We start from the raw sequence: 23580 nt of genomic DNA on the forward strand, positions 1-23580 counted from the left end.
CTTTATCTCCCTGAGGTATTATTCTACAATGTCAAACCATTAAAGGGGCTGTTTTAAGAAACAACATAACTTTTTGTTTGAAGTGAATAGCTTGCTCCACTGCAAAGTTATGTTACTTTAATAAAATTTGCTGCTCTTGAGGTGTAAATTACCAATGAGCAGTAAACTTTATTGAATTTCATGGCTAGTATATAATTACTGTAACTTTGGAATGTAACTACTTATTGACTTCAAAGGTTGTTTCTTTTAGCAAGACCTTTAATCTGAAACTATGTTTTAACAGTGTAAAATAATGCCTCAGGAAGATAAACACAATAATGATAAATTTTCAATACAAAAATGGCTGCAAAGGTCACCAAAGGTCAAATCTTCAATGGCACTATATATGTAACCAGATGTACAACTTATGTGAAAAGTTTCATAATTGTGTCACGTGTGATGTAACGTTCACACTATGTCACTCTACTTATAACCTGTTAGCCTTTTACTTGTGGTATTCACCTGTATAGTCACTTTACATTTTAGGTTAGAATAACAAGATATTGTTTTGACTATAGTTTTAGGACCACTAAGCTAAGTTTAACCTGGCCACTACTAGAGAGAAGTTGAGTACAGTGCAATACATTGGTGACTCCAATGCTTGAAACAAACATTTAGCTACATTGGCAGAAGCACATGTAGGAAAGCAAAAGGTTTAAATGTCCAGGTAAATTGTTAGGTGTCCACTTAACTTTCACAATGTTCTGATAATAATCAGGAAATGTCTGAAGTTAAATATTTTTCAATGCATTATTATAGGTCTAGCAGTATGCAGTATGTAACCAAAATTTCAATAGAACATCTACTGGAATAACCTGTTGATCAGGTGAAGATCCAGTTATAAGTCATACACACTTAAACTGTGTATATTTTATTGTAGATATGGAGCAAAAATGTTTTAGTGGTTGATCTAAGATCAGGAAATAATTTTGAATGAAAATACATAAAACTTTTTACATCATAAAGTTTGTTGCCTTGGTGGTACATGTAATACCATAGATACTATAGACACCATACCGGTATGGAGTCTATAGTATCTATGATAACAGCTTCAATCCAGCTGTAAACATTCTTTTGCATGTGATTAGAATCAAATTGGAGATCCTAATATACTGTATTCACTTTTTTCATTGTACAAAAATTATATGAATTTTTTTACATACAAGAGATTGAGATACTCTAATAGTGCAATCATTCATGTAAATCATGTGAAAAACTTTTACATGAATTTTATCATAAAATTTTGCACTAAAATAAAGTAAATTATAAGTAAAAAACTATTACCTAGTTATACAGCTAGTTACAGTACTATTAAAAGGTATAGTATGTCATAGCCATGCACTATTTCACTGCAAATGAAATCTTTTCAAAGCTGTAATTATATGCACTATTACAGTAAGTACACTAGAAATTACAAGATTCAGGGTTGTACATTGATTGTTAGCCAAGTGAGATATAGTTTAACCCATTTCCATAGAACTCAGATATGATAATGGTAACACTCTGATCATTCACCTAGTTGTGATACAAGGACACAAATTGTTGCATAGTATTACTTTCATACAGATGTACCTTGCTATTCTTTCACAGAGGTAGAAGTACAAGTGTTTTATAAACTTCCCCTACTACTTTATTATTCTACATCACCAGTTATTCTGTTGTAAACTTAGAAATGTTAACAAAACCAATGTATTGTCCTTTTTAAGTAAGAACAAAATCACTCCAGAGTACAAAAATATACAATACACTTTCAGATCTCCAACATTTTCCCTCAATGTTTAGTGTATTCCATAACATATGTTGTAATGAACGATTACGTAATTGTATTATTTATTGTGTAATTAATTAATAAACGTAGTTATAACGTTGTATATCAGATCCAGGAATTTCTAGAACAATCTTTATCTGTACCTATAAATTGTGCTTGCACAGATTTTATTCTTACTTTTAATAAATCAGTTCTGACAGTGAAGTTGTTGCTGTGGCGCTCCTGCGGTGTTGTATTTCGACAGGTTTTGGGCCCAGACACCGAGTAGGACAGGCGTGAACGAAGACTTCGCTGTGACTTACGAACCAGATATTAAAACGCTGTGGTACCGTGGCATAACGAATCTACTAACGGTACTCTGGAAGGCAAGCAAGTTTTCACGTCTGCATGGTCTGTTGTTGGTTGTTTTCAGTTACAGCTCTACTGAGACTCGCATTGCTAAGACACAATCTGACTGGAGCGAACCATGGCTGCATCATTTGAGAAGATATTCGTTAATATTCCACAACTCACCAACGAAAGAGACTGGCTGGTGTGGAAGTTTCAAGTCCAGCATGCGCTGAGGGCATCAGGACAATGGGAATTTATAACAGGAACTGCCAGTCAGGAGGCTAAAGGTTATGAGAACAAGAAGCAAAGGCCTTCTACTCAGTAGTACAATGTATTGGCCAGAGATTTATGCCAATGGTGATGGGATCTCGACTCTTAAGAACATGTGGGATGTGCTCTGTCAGCATTTTGAACGAAAGACAGTAAGTAACAAGGTTTTTACACTGATGCAGTTGTATGGTCTGCATATGAAGAGAGGCACACAAATCCAGGAGCACCTCCGTCGGTTGGACGAGCTGTCTGATCATTTGGCAGCTATTGGTGAGGTAGTAAGTGATGTTCATAAGGTAGCTGTATTACTAGAAAGTGTGCAAGATAGTTATTCAACTTTAGTGACAGCACTCTTGGCTCGAGGAGATAATGAACTTACATTAGTGTTTGTTAAGCAAGCGCTACTGGATGAAGAACAAAGGAGAGGGAGACTAAGTGACCCAAACAGTGGTGACACAGCACTGAGAAGTGCTCGTCGGTTTAGCAATAAGAAGTGGAAGTCAGGTCCAAGCACGTGTTTTAAGTGTGGTCAAGCTGGACATTTTGCTCGCGGTTGTCCAAAATCAAAATATAAGTTTGCTAAAGGATCTCATCGTGCCAAGAGGGCTGAAGAACAAGAAGACACTGACACTGATTCTGGAGGTAATGAGATGTTTGTTGCTACAGTTGGACTGAAGGCAGACACACGAAGTGATGATTGGATTATTGACTCTGGTGCCAGTCGACACATGACTTTTGATATCAGTTTGCTATGCGATTAGGGATGCGGCGATTATGCCGGCATAATTTCGGGCATAATAGGTATGTGTGAGAATCAGGAATTATGCTAGCATTTTGAGGTGATTATAAAGCTTTAACAGTAGGAAATTCTGCAGATTGCACAATTCTGTTAAAAAAGATCGAGATACTCTAATAGAGCAGTCAGAAACTCTAATAGAACAGTCACTGAAGATTATTTACTCTAATAAAGCAGTCACATTGAAATGAAATACTCTAATACAGCAACCAGCTAAAGAATTAAAGACTATTTGAAGCTTAAACATCAATGAAAATGGCCTGATACAGCAATGAACTTGCATTATTAGCCAATTATGGTGGCATAATTTTGGGAATAATGGGCAATTCTCAAAAGCATAATAGGTGATTTTTTGAGCACTGCTCAAAAGCATAATGCTCAATTTTTGGAGCATAATAGCCTCATGCCTATATGCGATTATGAGAAGTTTGAGAGCCCAGAATCAGTGGGGCTTGGTAATGGCTATTCAGTATCAGCTATTGGATCTGGTAAGGTCAAGGTTAACACACGCCAAAACATGAGAGAGTTGTTTGTTGGATGACAGATGTGTTGTATGTTCCCAAGCTTGCTAATAATTTGTTTAGTGTTCATGCAGCAACCTCTAAAAGGAACACAGTACTATTTAGAAATAGAGAATGCTGCATCGGGAACAAAAATGGAAGGGTCATTGGTACTGGGTCATCCTTTGGTAAGCTCTATTTTCTTGACTGTGAGGCACATCATAATGTATCTACTGAAGTAGCAAGATTGATCTGTGGCACCAGAGATTAGCTCATGTTAACGCAAACAATTGTTTCAGCAGGTAGAGAGCTCAGGAGGTTTTGACCTACAGCCACAAGGTACTCTGGCCTTCTGTGAAGCCTGTGTTCAAGGAAAGTGCCATCGATTACCACACCATGCATTAAAGTATGGAAAGTATACAGAGAAGCTTCAATTAGTACATACTGATATATGTGGTCCAATGCAGACACAATCCTTTGGTGGGAGTCGCTACTTCATTACATTCACAGATGATTATTCTCGTTATTGTAGAACATACTTCTTAAGGAGAAAGTCAGATGCTTTTGAGAGGTTCAAAGAGTTTAAGGCTTCTGTGGAAACTGAGTCTGGAATGAAGATAAAGGCTTTAAGAGCCAACAGAGGTGGTGAATATCTGTCAGATGATATCCAATCTTTCTTGAAAAAATCTGGAATTCGACCAGAATTCACAGCAGCCTACTCACCCCAGCAAAACGGAGTATCAGAATGCTTAAATCGCACACTAGTAGAAGCCACTAGATCAATGCTCACCCATGCAGGTTTGAGCAATGCCTATTGGGCTAAGGCAGTTGCAACTGCTACATACCTTCGTAATCGTATGGTGTCAACACAGCCCTAAAGGTTGGAGAAACTCCTTACTTGTTGTGGTATGGTGAGAAACCCAACTTGAAGCATATTAGAGTGTTTGGCTGCATGGTATATGTTCATATTTCAGATTGCCAGAAGCTAGATAAGAAGGCTCAGAAGTTAAGGTTCATTGGCTACACTGAGACTGCTAGCAATTACAAAGTCTGGGATGAAGAAAAGCGGAAGTGCTACATTCGTCATGATGTGGTTTTCAATGAGAATGATTTTGGAAAGAGCACAAATGCTAGCGAGTTAGAGCTGGAGAATGCAGATGAAGTAGTTGCAGATATTCCAGTAGAATCCGAGAAGGAAGAGAGCGAACAAGAAGGAAGTGAGCAGCCAGAGCAATTGAGACGATCTGAAAGGGTGAGGAGACCACCTGTTCGTTACGGTATTGATGAATACATTAACAATGCTAATGTAACTAGTCGACATGTAGCTTACCAGGCAGTACGAATTGAAGAGCCAACTACTATCGATAATGCCCTTAACGGTGAGTATTCTAAAGAATGGAAAGCTGCAGCTGATCTTGAGTATGGTGCCTTGATGGAAAACCAAACTTGGAGTTTAGTTGAGCCACCCAAAGAGTGTAATGTTGTCGGATGTAAATGGGTATTCCGAGTGAAGTATGATGGTAATGGTAATGTGAAGTGTTTCAAAGGCAGACTTGTTGCTCAAGGGTTTTCGCAAAGGCATGGAGTCGATTACGGAGAAGTGTTTTCTCCTGTTGCGCATTTATCTTCAATCCGTGTCCTTCTAGCATTCGCAGCTGAGAATAAGTTACAGATTCACCAGATGGACGTTGTTAGTGCCTTCTTAAATGGTGAACTAAAGGAGGAAATCTATATGAGGCAACCCCCAGGATATGAGCTAAAGGGAAAGGAGGAGTTAGTGTGCAAACTAAGGAAATCCATTTATGGTTTGAAACAATCTCCGCGCTGCTGGAATGAGAAGCTCTGTAATCACCTGAAATCTCTTGGGTTCAAAGAGAGTGGAGCAGATTCATGTGTTTTTATTCAAAGTGGAGGAAAAGGTATGAAGATAATAGCTGTCTATGTTGACGATTTGATTCTCATTGCAAAAACCCTAGCTGAAGTTGAGCAGATGAAAGAGGGATTGTCTGAAACCTTTAAGATGAAGGACATGGGTCAACTCCGTTATTGCCTAGGCATCAATTTTGAAGTTACCGAACAAGTCATTTCTCTGTGTCAGAAGCAGTACCTAATAAAATTATTAGAAAAATACAGGCTCTCAGAAGCAAATACCATGGCTACACCAATGGATCCTAGTGTTAAACTAGTAAAGGATGATGGCTATAGCAAATAAGTTGATCCAATTCAATATCAATCTATGGTGGGCAGCTTGTTACATGCAGCAAAAGCTACACGTCCTGATATAGCACATGCTGTTGGAAAGGTGTCAAACTTTTGTGCTGCACCAACACAAGCACACCTAACTGCAGTCAAAAGAATCTTCTGGCATATCAAAGGTACTATTGATCTGAAGTTGCAATACAAACCAGTTAATGAAAAGCTATTAGGATGCTCTGATGTTGATTGGGCAAATGATTTGAATGACAGGCACTCAACAACTGGTAATGTGTTCACAATGTCAGGAGGAGCTGTTAGTTGGTTAAGCCAAAAACAAGCAACGGTCGCCTTATCTACTGCTGAAGCAGAATACATTGCCTTGGGTTCTGCTACTCAAGAAGCCATATGGTTGAAACAGCTTTTGGCTGATCTGAACACTGCTCCAAAAAAAATCGAGATACTAGAAGATAATCAGAGTGAAATTGCAATGGCCAATAACTCAGCAGGACACAAGAGGACAAAGCATATTGATATCAAACATCATTTCATTAGAGAAACAGTACATACTGGAACGATTATTTTGTCGTACTGTCCAACAGCAAATATGCTTGCTGATGTATGGGACTGAACTAAACAATTACTAAATCGAGGAGGAGTGTTGTAATGAACGATTACGTAATTGTATTATTTATTGTGTAATTAATTAATAAACGTAGTTATAACGTTGTATATCAGATCCAGGAATTTCTAGAACAATCTTTATCTGTACCTATAAATTTGCTTGTACAGATTTTATTCTTTCTTTTAATAAATCAGTTCTGACAGAGAAGTTGTTGCCGTGGCGCTCCTGCGGTGTTGTATTTCGACACATATTGTCAAAAAATTTGCTCATTGAAATATTCAGTTGTTCTAATTTTCTTACTTCAAATTTTGCTCTACAATATGCAGTGGTGGCCACAAATACCACTATTAAGAACCCTCGACAGTTACTGAGCATGACAGCTTGTATCTGCAGTACCATCCACTGGGCACATTTAGTGTGCTAGAAATATTTTGCAAATGAAATGCACAGGATCCTTTGTATGCCATTCTTGCTGAACTAGTTACTCAATGTCATGACTGTACAATTCTTGATCAATGCAGATCATTTAATAGAAAGCAATATGATTTAAATAATTGTATATAACACTGCTCTACTTCAAAAATTTCAGTTCTGATCCTTTAGCTTCATCCTGCAGACCCCTTACTCTATGTACCCCTCTTGCCAAACTCTGGATCCACCCCTGAATAACCAGTTTTGAGTTTTATTTGCCATCAAAAGTATTTTGTAGATATTTGAAACCTCAAAAGTTCTAATTATTTGACATCAATAAAACAATAAGCACTTCTATGGAAGCTCTTAGCATGTACAAAGTTGCTATTAATAAAAAATTGAGTGATTTGGCTACAAGCAGTTTGCTCCTGGAAAAAGTTAACAAATTGTTAGAATGTCCTAGCTGGTTCAAGGAAACAATGCTATGCATGTACACCAACTGCTAAGAGTATTGTTCTGAGCTATCTTGTATGTTACTTAGTAACAATAGTTAAATGTATACTATGAACTAATTACTTCAATTCTACCTTAAATTATTTGTTTACTAATTGATCAATTCATCATGTGCTTAAATTGGTTACTATAGAGATCATAATAAACAGTATACTATTAAAACACAAATTCACAGAGAAGTCGCTTCTCAGCTGTCATATAATTATGTTCTCCTATGTAAATTCTTTAGCCAGCACTTGCATACTATTAAGCTAATACAGCAATGGACATTGTACAAAATTTATATTCAAATTTTCTGATATAGAGAAGTTATCTCAACAAAAAAGTTAATTATGACTTTTTGAGTGTCATATTATAAAAATAGCTAATTATGGAAACAAGAGAGGTCACCTTCACCTACAGATACACTAGTGGAGATTTAATCCAGTAATGGTATATAGTACTGTACATGACCACTGGTATCTGTAAACAACAACCTGGTGTACTACAAACCTTCAGCACTAGCTGTAAAGCCTTGATAAAAGTAATCAAATTTACAATTCTTATTCCTTGCACTTATTTGTTTAGTTTTTGTAACATTATTACGTATGACTGGTGAACCTGCTCATGCAGCATCAATGGAAAGAATGGTACCAGAAATGTCATATAATAATGATTTGTGTCTGAATGATATCCCCAACTATCAGCAATAAACTGAAAAGTGAAGTGGCCATTATTGCTTCCTTTTTCAGCTATGCCTGGAATGTTACACACTGTTACAGATTAGAACAGTATCAGAAGCACCTCTACAAGCAATTTGCTTGCTATACAAAACAATGTGTATTATGTGACAGTAAGCAGAGGGAAGCCATATTACATTATCATGACCACAAAAATAAATGAGACACAAAGGAGGACAAAGGTAATTCTGTGATTCATGTATTGTATGTGTTGTGGTAAGCTAAAAGTGATCAGTCAAGCTGAAGTGATGTCTAGCATCAAGCTCATAGCCTTTACCATTATTGAGTTATGATTATCTGAAGTGTTAAACAGTTAGCAGAAAATTCTACTGACTTAAAACTTTATAGCAAGAATTTTGCAATTGATTGCACTGAAAACACTTGGGCTTGATTACATCACCAAGGCATCATGGAGGCATCATGGAGGCATTATGAGGCTGGTTTCTGGTCAACATTTTTTTTGTGAGAAAATACAAACCTCCATGATCCCTAATATACAGCACTACCATACTGTAATATTATTTTCATGGCATACAAAAGACAGTTGCTACTCAGTACAAAAAACTTTGCAGCACCATGCTATGGCATACTATGTATCTTTTGTAAGTGGAATGCTATTGGAGAAGTCTTTCTTGCATATGGCAACTGTTGTATTAGGGTATTAGACTGATTTTTTATAGCATAGCACATATGTCTATATTGTATTCATATTTTGTTGCATTTTTGGATGAGTCACACTGTTTAAGATATTGTTACAATAGCAGATCCAGGATGGGGAATTTGGGGCAAATGCCCCCCCTTCAAGAAATTGCATACAAGATCGAGATACTCTAATAGAGCAGTCGATTACTGTAATAAAGCAGTAACAATGTTCATGAGGCAGTGTAGCTTACCTATGAAGCTATAAATAGGATTTTATTTTACATAACAGACGTGATATATTTGGTAAAGAATAACTAGCTATTATTGTTGTGAAAAAAAAATTATTGTTGTGACCTTTTTTTTTTTTTTTTGGTCTTCAACTGTTTTTCAGCAAGGTGCCCCCCCCCCCCCCCCTCTTTCCAAACTCTGAATCCGCCCCTGTGTTACCTGGCCTGTAGTTACCGGTGGACAGCCACCAAGTAAACTCTTAATACCATTTTTCTACATCTTACTGGCTATACCGTACAGCTCACAGGTAACGTCGCGAGTATACACATGCGAGTACCGTAGGCGGGAAAAGTTACGCGTGGGAAAAGTTTCGCGAATTTCGCGATTGCAATAACCATCGCGAAACTTTTACGCCGGTTAACTTGCTACACTGTCTACATGCTTGTATTTGCACAGTAAGAAATTAGTCAGCACAATCAGCATCGCGAAACTTTTCCGCCGGTATACAGAGTCGAGTGCCATTCGCGAAACTTTTCCCACGCGTAACTTTTCCCGCCTACGGTAGTGCTCGTGTCTTCTCGAAAGATCATTCTTTTGCAATGTACTGTACAAGACCTGTGGAACATCGCGTGGATAAGCACTATATATATATAGCCACGCAAGAAGCTCGCCACGCATGAGAACGCTCGCCACTGAGTTTAGTAATTAACTGTGACCGGATATGCAAGAATCCCATATGTTTGTGGAAGCCTACAGTAGCTACACTGCCTACAGTAGCTATAATTTTACAGCCAGTAGAATGCAATAAACGCAGGGCTAATTTGCAGGACGCAATGGGTGGAATGTTTACAGGACGTAATGAGTGGAATGCTTACAGGACGCAATGGGTGGAATGTTTACAGAATCGAAAAAAAATTCCGTAAAGTTTAAAACGCTTGTTTCACAATGAAGTAAAGTGATAATACCAAACTCCTTGGTAGCATCGTGATCCCCAAAGCAAGAGGAGTTTCAATCTTTGTTTCGTGTCAGTACGCCTAAGGAGACGGAAGATATGAGCGTTAGTCTGCCTTGCGTTGGACGAGCAGTCCACTGACACTGTCACTTTATTTCTCACGTTTTCGCCTTCGCCGGTTCGCCCTGGTCGTAGGACAGGTCTGGAAGACAAAACTTACCCAGCAATGGATTCGCTTGTTCATGGAGAATCCGATGGTCCAACTTGCGTCTTGGTAGAAGACTGCATTCATAAGTTATGATCATTTTATTAAGCGCCTGTAGCTTATTATCACTGTACAAAGTATGACTTAATTGTGTATGACTTAAATATTTACTTCTGATTTGGAGCAAAATTTGGTATAAGAGTAGAGCTAGACTAGATACATACAAAATACTCTAATATAACATACACTGTGTTACAGTACAGTAAACTAGAAGTACTTAACACTACTGTGTAATGGGTACAAAACTATGAATAATAAAATAATAATAATGAGATAACTTTTGGCTGAGCCTACACATAGCTTATAATTTCTTGTTTGTTGTATTTATTTCACAAAACTTTTGTGTATTCAACTACACTACCATAATACCTCTTGGAAATAGTTACATATCTAGTTGATCCACCTTAACATTAAAAATGATAGCTGGTGTAATTAATCAGATTACAGAGTTAAAATTAGTTAACACCAACTGAAGGATGATGAAACTATAGTGACTTCTTTAGGCCCCTATTTGGTGATTATTAGTTTCTCATCCAGCCTTTCTAAATATTATGATGCGGGCGGGAGGGTATTACCATTAGGCCATTATTTTATAATATCAACATACTGATGTATAGACCTTGTCCAACTGATTGTCTTTCTTTCTTACTACAAACATTTCTTTCACCAGCTGATTCTACTTTTCATATCGCCAACTGTTTTTTGACAGTCAACTGAAAGCCTGCTTTGATGAAGTCGATACTGAGAACACGATTGTAATTGGGTGGATCCACTGCAGCAATTAGCTAAGGAAAACAACAGTTCTCCTGGCGATACACAGTGCACTGTAGCATTCATCAACAAAAAATTACAACGGTTTTGATCACGTGTTCTTCCAAACATGCACAGAGTTAATAATGGTTTACCATGCGGTAGCCTAAGAAGGATGCGGGCAGTGGATGAGAAACTAATAATCACCAAATAGGGGCCTAATTGAAAATTGTCAACAGTGGCTGTTCATAGAGTAACAAGTTCAGTTATAGTGGACCATACAGAACAAATAGAACATCAACAAACAAATATTCTTTAAAAACAAAGTACTAGGCTTGCACCAATTTATAAACTAAGGCCTTACATGATTAATTGGCTTTGTGGTCATGCAGAACAAGCTCTGTAAAACTTTAGACTAATATATAAAACACTTAGAACAGCTATGTAACTCCACCAGACTACTGGCCACATGTGCTACTACAAGTAATGATAATACTCACTCCTAGAAGTCAAAACTTAGATAAATTAATTTACTGGTGAATAAAGTACATCAAGAGCCCATGATATTATTTATGGGAGATAATGAACTATTCAGTACAGTGGTGCTGCATGATTAGTGCTATACTAAGCACATCTTGCTAGATAGATAGTTTCACTATAACTATCTTCAAAATGATTGCCATAGACCATAAAGATTGATACAACCATCAGAATAACATGTCTTTGAAAAACTACAGAGATATATTCCATGACATTTATCCAAAGCTGAAGCCACAAAGTTTAATATGTTTTTTTCCTGTAACTGATGGCTATTATTATTTGACATAAATGACTCAGTCATAATGTAAAAAATATCACACTGCAGGAGTGTCAGAGTATAAGTGAAAGTGGTAAAGCTCAGTCTAGGGGCATGCCCCCTACCCTAGGGAAAATTTTAAAATTGCACATTTTGAGATGCTATTTTGAGGCAATTTTGGGTTGTGACACTGTGTGGAAGGTGCTAGTTAACTATCCGCTGACAAAACTGGACATTGCCAAAAAGCACTTTCATTCAATTTATCATTTAAGATTTATTAATAGCTAAGTTGTAAGGAGTGTTTCCAAAGTAGCTGCAAAAGAAGCCAAACCTAAATATAATGCTAATTATTTTTAGAAGCACTTAACATGGACAGAGTTGACATAAAGCTATTTTGAGTGAAAGACGGACAGATTAAGTGTTGTTTCTGTCATAATTGCAATTAAATTTACAATTACAATTAGTAAGTATTGCATGTTCACTACATTTGGTTTTGGTTACAGGTTTGAAAGTTTTTTTGTTTCCAGCCAAAAAGCGGTGAAGCTCTGACCTCATTGGTCATACCTACTCTGACGCCCTTGCAACTAAAATGGCTAGGTACTGCATTGCCATAAAAATTATTTGAAATTACAGAGGTTATTACTTATTGGATATGGATCAGCATTTTTGAGTATGGAGGGTATGCTTGGTAGAGGAGTAAATTCTCCTGTACATTTCAAAAATGTAGCACATAAAGAAATTAATATTTTTCAGTTGGAAGTTAAAGGTGGTAGAAGCTGAGTCACAGCTGAAGTCTGAACAAATCCTTTGTGTCTGAATAGCTACGTAGTGAACTGCTCCAAATATTAATGTTCTATCAATACTTACTTTATGACAATTCAGAGGATGAAGCAGGTAGATCCGACAATAATATAGCACAATTTACAATGGATAAAGCACTGTCACAGTGAAAATTGTTCATCCATGTGCAAAGTTAGTGCATTTTGCTTTTATAAATTGTTTAATTTATAAGATTCTAGCACTCACAAAGCTTGCTCAAACTCTAGTTTTACCCAATGGAGTACTTGATGACTGGAGATACTAATTATGTTTTTCATCAGCTTTCTCCTAAAATATGCATAGAACAGGTGGGTCATTACCATACATATTTCAATGGTCTTGTAAGCCTTTTCTTTGTAGATTAATGATACCACAGTTATAAGATGTTTGCTAGTGGGTCAATTGTGGTGTGGTAAATGTACAGTAAGATGCTTGACTGTAAGATAAGGACAGCTCACGGATCAATGGCAGCAGTAAAAGAACACGCAGACATTAATGATAACACTAATCATTGTCAGTGTGCTTCAAGGATCAAAGCCATATTGGTTAACCATACATCTCTTTCATCACATCAAAGAATTAGAGCATTAAAATAGATCTTGTATGATATGATCCTTACTCAACCTTAAAAATTTTCTTGCAACATGTTTACACTCTATTTGAAACGTAGTTGATGACTGCTAGGGCTGCACATACCGTAGATCGGGAAAATTTTGGGTTATAAAATTGCCGTATGATTAAAAATTCGAAGTGTTTTAATTTCAAAAAGTAAAGATGTATACGAAAATATTTTAATGCAAAAATTTATGAATGTGCATAATTACTTTCGTGAAGTTACACAACTTTTACTTGCTAAAGCTACGCCTACAAAAAATATATAACATGTACTGCCACTTGTATTTCATACTGTTTTCTCCTAACCTTCACAGGTAAACTGACAACCACCAGCTAAAATCAGCAGTGGATCCTTGAGTCAGTGGAGCATAATACAAATTAACCAGAAGATTAATGCTACCAGCTGCAGCTATTACATGCTAGCTACATAGTCACTATACGTATATCCGATACACGTAATTATTATTAATATCATTATCATTATTATCGTGCTGTCACATACACACAATTGTAAGCGTATTATAAGAAGTTTCTGGGAAAGTCCCAAGGTTTAGCTATGTTGGTGTCATGTGTATACCAATCCTTTATAGCTAGCTCCTGCAAATTAAAGAGTACTGAGCCACGAGCAAACTCCAGAACGATTCTTCGTCCACCTCACCGTCAACCACTATTTGCAGACAAGCACATAATATGTGCTAATCTTCACTGCTTTTAAAAACAATAGCTAGTTAGTGGTGCAGGTGTAGCTACATATGCTACACTGGACCTCCAGCTAGCAGCAGTTCTGGATTGTGCTTAGTCTCGCATGTCCAGGCATATGAGACTAGCTTGTATTCCTATCTGAAAGGAATATAAAAATAGTAAAGTACACTGGCTGGGGGTATATCATATTTATTACAAATGTAGTTAATTGCACTCAATTATGATTGATTACGATTGCTAACTTGTAAGCTTACACTAGGTACAATGTAGGAAAATTTTGTAGCAGAAACTTTTTCGTGTGATTTAATTTCATATAACATCACTATATTTGAAGTTATTTTAACATGGAAATTTCCCGATCTACAGTATTATATCAAAGGAAAGAATGATAACAGCGATATGACTTATAAATTACTCACTGCTATATAGAATATTATTATGCTCAAAAATATTTTTGCCAAAAAATGCTTCCAGGAATTTTTCAAATTTCCCCTGTTAGCCTTTTCAGTGTATCCATTATGCTTGGATTATGCTCTTAGGTTAGCAACATTTCTTATAATTGTCTTGGAACATTTAATCAGTGAATGCTCTATTAGAGTATTTCAGTACAAAGTTACTGCTCTATTAGCGAGTATTGACCTAAGGAACTATCTAAAATGCATTTGAATGCTCCATTGCACTTTGCAATTTCCACTAACTGCCCTATTAGGGAGTATCAATCTATATTCATGAAATATCCACCTAATATGCTAGCATTATGCTGATATAGCACACCAGCCTATTACACTTTTATAATGCTGGCATATTTGAAGCAGGTCTACTCACTGCACATCTATCAGCTATCAGTTATTGAATAGCAACATGGTTATTGTTTAACTTCATTTTAGCTATGACCTGTTATTTGATTAGTATTATTTGAATTCAACCTTACCTAAAGGTCAACTATCCTAAGTAATAGACTTCAGACCACAGGGTCTAAGTGATTTAGTAACCCGATGGCCCTGTGTCGTGGCACCTTCGCTTTGCTTAGGCACTACTACAGGGCCTAAATTACTTAGAAGTTAGACCCCTGTGGTCTGATGTCTAACTTATTTAGACCCTTTATGTAGTTGTTGTACCTTAACACTGTTGACAGCTGCTTGTAACAGAGAAATGTAACAGCAATTAGTAGGAACAAGCCATCACTCCACTCGTAACAACAGTCACAGGTTTAAACTTAATTGATGTGTTTCCAGTGCTACCAGTGCAGGTGTGTGTAATAAACATGAAAAGGGTCTAAATAACTTAGACACCTCCAAAATCCACCAAATCCATCACAAAAAGGGTCTAATACTAAAATGACTGTTCAATTAGAGTACTTTGTGAACAAGCTTATACACTCTATTATATGAATCTATTGCATAATTATATTAATGATTAAATTGTTATATGCAAACACAATTCTCCTTATAATAAGTTGATAATTAACACTTCACTATAATTATAATATGAAAGGGAACACATCTGATACAAAATACACACACTAATAGTGACTGACTGACTGACTGACTGACTGACTGACTGACTGACTGACTGACTGACTGACTGACTGACTGACTGACTGACTGACTAACTGACTGACTGACTGACTGACTGACTGACTGACTGACTGATCGACTGACTGACTGACTTCCTCATATCTCCTTCAGACCAGTACAATTCAATTATAGCTAATACTACAGGCTGGATTTTATTGCAATTCAACATTGTTTAGGACAAATAGTGAGGTGGATTAACTGAAAAAAACATAACAATTGTGCATTTAGTGTTAAAAGCACCAAATTTGGTACAGAGGTAGAGAATCACCTTACAAACAAATTTGGATATTGGACAATGCAACCACGCCCCCTATGATAGGTTCCACCTACTCAACCACACTAACAAAATATTAATGTTTAATTACACAATAAACAAAGAATTACACTAATTTACCTATTTTGGTATAGCAGGCATGGCCAAAACACACTCTGTGTGTAGTATTTCTACCAAGAACACTGCTGTGACAGTATAAATATGAGCAACTGCATTATTAGACTCTCATCACCTGTGATCTTATCATGATGTTTTATGCAATCATGTAGATGCTCTCATATACTTTAATTTATTTAAGAAGTGCATGTTAAAGGTAAGAACACATACTGCATATCCTAGGAAATATGTGACCAGATTTGCGAAAAGGCACACAAAATTTGACCCATTTTTTTAACTTTGAAGTTTCATAACTTTTTTATTATTGCATATAATTGCCTGAAATTTTCCATGAGTGCTGTTAATGCAGTTTGAAACTAAGAGCAAGTTAATCACTTTAAGGAGTCAAGTGTTGCATCATTTTGTTTGCTGGCAGTAAAATGTGTGAAAAGGTACCCTTTTGCAAATCCGGTCCCGTATCTATTTAACCGTCTCCTATATAACGTCCTGTAATATTTACATGTATTAACATATGGTCAAGGTAAACATTGCAGTAGTGAGTTAGATTATAAGAAAACATTGCATGCAAAATTTAGTAACATATGTACTATTTGGTTTATAAGGCCATTGGAAGCCCCACCCACTTTTAGATATACCATAAAAAGCAATCATTAGTAATATTATATAAGTATTATGAGTGCTACTTGACCGATAATAGCTACATATTTTTGTCCGAGAATTGAGAACATTCGGACAGTCACTTTTGCAGCTCCTGCAGCCAGACGAAGAAAACTGCAGGTCTGGAATTTTGTATGCAAGAGTTTATGGTCTAGACCTCTCCAAAGGCATATAGCAAGAGCAGAAATTTTCTTTGGTGGTTTAAAGAAACATCGCATCTGAACCGATGGTGGTTGGCTTACTCTATCACTGTTACTAGTTTATGACACTCACAGGCATTGGCGTGGGCCTTCGCCAGGGACAATATTTTCCTCAAATGGCATTAAAATATTTCTCCTTTCTTCTGAGCTCTGGCATCAGTACATGGATTTGAAGACACTATAGCTACTGTGGCAGTGAATTACATTATATACTGAAAGGGACAAAATATTAATAAATTTTACTTGTTTCCTTGCATACATTATGTTCACCAGATAACTTATACCTGTTTTGCATCAAATGTAGCTAGTTACCAGCCAAAACAATGATGTCATTCATCATGCACATGCAGCAAAAATTGATCATAACTGGCCATTTATTTTGGAAAGTTAAAATTTTTTTTGGGATTGGAGTTTCCATGCAGTGGGCTGTCAGAAAGAATCTGTTTCAAGCATGATATTTGAAGGTCCCAATCTAAAAGACCCACGTTAAGACACAAATCCTGCAGCATTTTCCATTGCCCAGCTGTTCAAATTCAGGTTGTGACACTGATTCCAGGCTTGTGGGTGTGGTCAGCATGGAATACCTGAAATGCACTGTCAGAGCTCACAACTACACTGTTACTATTGTATCATACGCCAAATTATCCAATGGAACATGGTACTCACATTATTCAGAGGTTTGTCATCCTGCTGTATGACAGGACTAGTAAATCCATGCAAAAACAGCCAAAGTGTATAAAAAGAGTGCAACCTTCCCAAACTGTATAAAAGAATGTGACTTTCTGGGTTAAAAAAAAGTGAAATCAAAGGTGGATGATGTCAATGACAATAAATTTTATTAATGCACAAATTAAAATTTATTGTCATCAACATCATTGCAGCCATTTCATGGCCGCCACCTTTGATTTCACAACTTTTTCACCCAAGATTTTTGAAGGCCACACCCTTTTTATACAGGTTGGCTCTAGAACAACAGAGAGAGCTACTTGTCAGGGAGGCCATGTATGGGGCAGTCACTGTTAGAGGGACTTGTATGGCAGTGAAGCAGGTATGATATTAGTATATAGGCTACAGAATCTGTAAACTGTACAAATCATGTACGTAAAAAGACAAGGTTCATCATATTTTTGTATTGCCTTTCTAATTAATGGTTTTAGTGATTTATCTAAAAATGGGTGGGGCTCCCAATGGCCTTATTAACCAGATAGCTATGTTTATCACTACATGTATAGCTATGCATTTACATGCAATGGTTTTCTTATAGTCTAACGCACTACTGCAAAGTTTACCTTGGCCATATGTACAGTATGATATATAGGGGACAGCAATTATGGTTGAATAGATATTTCCTATACAGCATGTGTTCTTGCCTTTAACACTTCTTAAATGAATTAAAGTATATGAGAGCATCTACATGATTGCATAAAACATCAGGATAAGATCACAGGTGATGAGAGTCTAATAATGTAGTTGTTAATATTTATACTGTCACAGCAGCGTTCTTGGTAGAAATACTACACACAGAGTGTGTTTTGGCCATGTCTGCTATACCAAAATAGGTAAATTAGTGTAATTCTATATCATATGGTAGAGAGTTCATGTTCAGTTTGTCATTTTCTTTGTTTATTGTGTAATTAAACATTAATATTTTGTTAGTGTGGTTGAGTGGGTGGAACAAATTAAAGGGGGCATGGTTTGCATTGGCTCAATATCCAGATTTGTTTGTAAGGTGATCCTATACCTCTGTGCCAAATTTGTTGCTTTTATCACTAAAACACACAATTTATAGCTAATTCAATTCACTAAAAGACATGCCACATACTAAGACTTTTTTGTAAATGGAATGCACTTGGAGGATTTTCTTTCTTATGCAATGACTGTATACAGGGGCATAGCCAGGGTTTTTTTGAAGGGGGGCTCCAACAGCAGTATTGAGTTACCAGAAGCAGAGATCTGGGGGCATAGCCCCCAGCCGCTGAGAGAGACTTTCAATATTTTAATGAATCTAAACTCTATATTTTATGCAAACAACAGTACATTAATTATAATGCATAGCTATATGTGCCCCTGGGATGAAGCTTGTACTATACCTAGTGGAAACTGAGACAGAATAACACATAGAGACACATATATAGACATCTGTAAGTAATATCCCACTGATATAGGATCCATGAATCCACTGATACAATTGGAATGACTTACAATCAAAGCATTACAACCACAAAATATGCATAGCATGGATTCATTCTGCATGCCCAGGTGATAAAGTACTGGCATTCTATATCTTAAACACGGCACACCAAAGCTATAGCAGTATAAGGTCATACTCAGTTAGAATGATGAAGTTCCGTAACATAATCAAGACACACAGTAGTGTGTCGTGCGGCCCAAGAAGCCGGCGCTCCATACCGTGAGTATATTAACTATACTAGTATAATTTCAAGCATAATAGGCTAACAAAAGTATCATGCATTATATGTGCCAGCATAATAGGACTATTTTCAAGTCTTTTAATTAATGCACATTACGTGGACCAAATATACAGCAAAACATGAGCACACTACATCTTAGTATATCAAGAAAATGTGCAGTGCTATTATTTCAATTGTTTCAGAGGTGTAGGAAGTATGGGTGCCATGGGTGCTTGGGCACCCACAAATACTTCCAGTGGCATAACTAATGGGTGTCAGCACACTGTACTGTATACTACTGAAATGATCGAGATACTCTAATAGAGCAGTCAATGACTCTAATAAAGCAGTCACAGTATTCATTCAGAGTATTGTAGTCAAACATAGTTATATAAATGTGACCGGATTTCACATAACAAGGCTTACACACACACAAAATCAAACTTACGATTTTACCAGAAATGGATTGCTGGTCTAATACACTATCATATTTCACACTGTACTTCCTTCAGCACTGACAAGTCTGGTTTCTGTAGCAGCTTTCTTCCGACCCTGTCAAAGCCACGAGTGTGAGATTGGCACCATTAAGTGGCCATGGCTTTGTGATAATGGTGTGTAGTGAGCTGGGACTTCACAGAGAGCTCGCCAATAGTGTTCTCAGTCAATTTGGAGTAATTTGAGGGCCATGGAGGGCCACGGAGAGCCCAAACTTGGCCTCTGGACTCCAATCACCTTCTTACTTCATTTTATACTCTGATATTATTACCCGCTCGAAAAAAGCTGCTCAAAACAGGGAAAATTTTGGGTATCAGAAATGTATACACCCACTCAGTGATAGCTAGTGAACAGATGAACAATTGGTGCAAATTTTGTTTGCACAGCTGTAGGCACTGGGAAGTTATTACACAATGATTCCTTAAAATTGCCATATCTCCTAACAAAGCTTTGTGCGTCGAAGCCTTGTTTTGTCAAATTCAGTCACAAATATTGATTTGCTTATCAGCAATAGAATATGCAGTCATTGCTATCAGCTCAAGATCTTCTTTTTTTTGGTCTTCAGCTTTACCACTGCACACCCATAAGTTAAATATCTTCCTACGCCCCTGTGTTTCTTTGATGATTATTCACACTTTGTAGAATTAAGATTGAGACACTCTAATAGAGCAGTCACTTAGTACACTAATGCAGTAGTCAGGAAAGGTTGAATATACTTTAATAAAAAATTGATTTTGAAAGCATAATTTTGAGCATAATAGGCTGGATTTATTTAGCACTGCTCAAAAGCATACCAGGTTATTTTCAAAGTGTGATTTTGGTTCAAGCCTAGTAGTGTCTAATTGTCTGGGTAGTGTAATAGATGACCACACCACCTTTGGTAACCAGGTATAGATATGCTTAGTAGCTAAAGTTCCTACTACACTTCTTAAAAAAATCATATCAGAGCATGCTAATTGTCATATCAGTACACCTTTAGTAATAATTATTTTATCTACACTTACTGCGTGTGCAAATACAAATATCAGGTTGGTATAATTGGTATGGGTTCTTTAAGGTGCAGATAAATCAGTACAACTAAAACATCCTTATTGGTACATCGCTACAAAGGTACAGCTTTCTTTTTATGCAATGATAATATGTAGTTTGACCTTGAAATTACCAAAGGTATGGATTGGAAACCAGGTAACAATATTCCTGGAGCCACCAATGATTTTGATATTACAAAAATATCCGATACAATTAGTCAGTGGCTAATATACAGGGGTCACATGGGTGCATATCTCATTTCAAATATAAATACAATTTTATACAAGATCAAGATACTCTAGTAGAACAATTAATAGAACAGTCACCACAACACTATTAAGAATCCTGAGCAGTTTTTGCTGAGTATAAAAACTTGTAACTGTAGCCCCATGGGCACACTGAGCCTAGCCTGAGTTTGTTTGTTATTGATTTTGTATGTCTCATGTTCAACTTTGTGTAATTTAGATGTTGCTAAGATTTAGTTATTTGCACATAAACCAAAATTTTCTACCCTGAAATGCATAAAATTAATACCTTTAGCTTCTGAGGAGGCCAAACGCCTGCTCCATGCTATGCCTACTAGTATGGTGCTTCCCCTTTCTAAAGACTGGACAAGCTTCTGTAGGATTCAGATGTAAACATGATTTTAACAATAAAATGTGGTTGTCCCAGTACAAAACTATTGGAGAGATCACATGTTCACCATATTTATATGTGATACTGAGATTCAGTTTAACATTAACCAATAATAGTGAGAACATTTAATTGTTGAGGAGATAGTAATAATAAACCAATAAAGGAGGTTGAATGAGAACTCTGTTTATTAATTATCAAATTCATCAAACTTTACCACTTTACAGCATACTAACAACTAACCTGGTTCTGACAATTGATGTCTGTTCCATATTCACGTAGCATCCTGATCACATCAAGAGAATTGTGACTTGCAGCATAATGAAGGGGGGTATTGTTATTCTATTAATGAAAAGAGACAACATGCAACAGTAATATGGCTCATCACCATACTGCACAATATTATTATTATTATCATTTTAAAACATTTTGTGAAATTACCCACACATCATTGTATATTTTATCATTACCATAATTTTATGGATGTATTATGTACAAGAATTTCCTAGTGATGGTCAAAGATACAATTAACATCCATTAAAATAGAATTGAAATTAATCAGTATTTAATAGTGGTGGTTTATTTTACTATAATCCATTAATCACATCAGTGATACAAGGAGCAGATAGGATACTAAATGTGTAGTTCTATCAAGTAAATATTGTAAGGTGATCATGTGATCTTGTTAACATCACTTGTACTGGTATGGAGAATAGTTACTTGTGTGTTTATCACCGACTATTAATTGTAAATCAAGAAAGTGATAACCTGAATAACAAAAACTACTATACTGTAGCTAGTAGCAAAGTGTGGAACTTTTGCATACACAATATTAAAGCACATGTACATAGTATGGACCCACAGAATATGTCTGAAGAATTTCCAGAATAGCATGAGTTCTCATTTATCTGCATCATTTGCAATGACATATGAAGTTGTGGTTTGAACTATTCATTAGAGCAGTCTTCAGTTTCAAATTTTAATTATTGCCCATGCATGCTATAAGTGAAATCTCATGCTTATCATGTGCCAATTATCAACATGAGGTACCTATGATCAGCACAGTGACTGACCAATTATCAGTAGACTGTGCAAATTCATGAGTAATAATACTTCTCTGGTGCCTCATTAGTTCTTCATGAAAATTTGTGAGATATACAGTTCTTGGATTTCACAGAAGATAAGGCCAACCATTCAAGAGATAATGAGGTTAGAGGAAAAAGGCATAGTGGTTTCCAATACAAAATTAAATTACTTTTGTGCAACATCATGGTTAACCAGCATAGCTTGTAGAGCAGTTTAGGAACAATAATCATTGAATGAAAATGATTGTAAGAAAGGTTTTAAAGGGTATGATAGCCCACAGTATTAGTGGATATAAACTGTAGTCTGTATACTTTATAGGTGCTGATAATTGGTATCTGTTGCTAATTGGTGACTTGGAATTTAATAGTTGCTAATCAGAAATAATTCTGAACGATTTTCAGAAATAATTTTACTTGCAGTGTAATATAAAAATCTCTTGGAGACAATTTTCAAGCGATGCTGCAATAAATTGTATTAAGAGATTGAGATACTCCTACAGAGAATTCACCTATACCCTAATAAGGCAGTCAACCAAAAATACATTACAGTATCTTGATATTTTAAGCTAGTCACTTGTAATGGCCTCTAAAGTTGCAGAAGAAACCAGATTTATTCATCTGTATTTGAGGAATCACTTTAGGATATTTTAGGGAATAATTTTCAGGGATAAAATAGGTGAAGAAATAGTTAGAAACAATAATAGGAAGATTTAAAAGCATCTTTTATACAGAGATACAGAGTATAGTGTAGATCAGTTGATATTGTAAATGACAAAAGTTTGGTGAGTAATAGTGAATTCCTTTATACTTGTTGTTGCATTGTTATGTGTAATATTTGATGAGATATAGTCCAGAATTTTCTGCAGTAAAATAAAATAGAGCAGTAAAACCATAAATTTTCTAGATAGTAGAGAGTGGATCATTTGAAACCTTACCTAAAGGTCAATTATCCTAATTATGAATAATAATGACAGTTCCATTATGCATGAATAAGGATACTGTATTAAATGAATAAATGAATGTTTGTTTGAATTTATTGCATACAAAATACACTACCTGTCATTAACTATAATTATTTTATGAGGGGAAAGTCACAATTGATTAGGCCTGAGTAAAATATGCTCAAATTTTTTCCCAAAATTCTTTCAGGAATTTCCCAAAATACTCAC

The 23580-nt window shown here is 36.2% G+C and overlaps 2 protein-coding genes across 2 annotated transcripts in view; one reads left to right on the forward strand and one right to left on the reverse strand.

Annotated features, from left to right (window-relative positions):
• Positions 1–23580, reverse strand: part of LOC136258550 (dimethyladenosine transferase 1, mitochondrial-like) — a 158502-nt gene that overhangs the window by 52349 nt on the left and 82573 nt on the right. The gene's annotated exons all lie outside the window — the stretch shown is intronic.
• LOC136258412 (uncharacterized) lies at positions 5940–6527 on the forward strand. The gene has a single exon (XM_066051728.1). It carries the CDS (start codon positions 5940–5942, stop codon positions 6525–6527), a length of 588 nt encoding a protein of 195 aa, XP_065907800.1.

This window comes from Dysidea avara, chromosome 6, assembly GCF_963678975.1.
Source record: "Dysidea avara chromosome 6, odDysAvar1.4, whole genome shotgun sequence".
NCBI classification, from domain to species: domain Eukaryota; kingdom Metazoa; phylum Porifera; class Demospongiae; order Dictyoceratida; family Dysideidae; genus Dysidea; species Dysidea avara.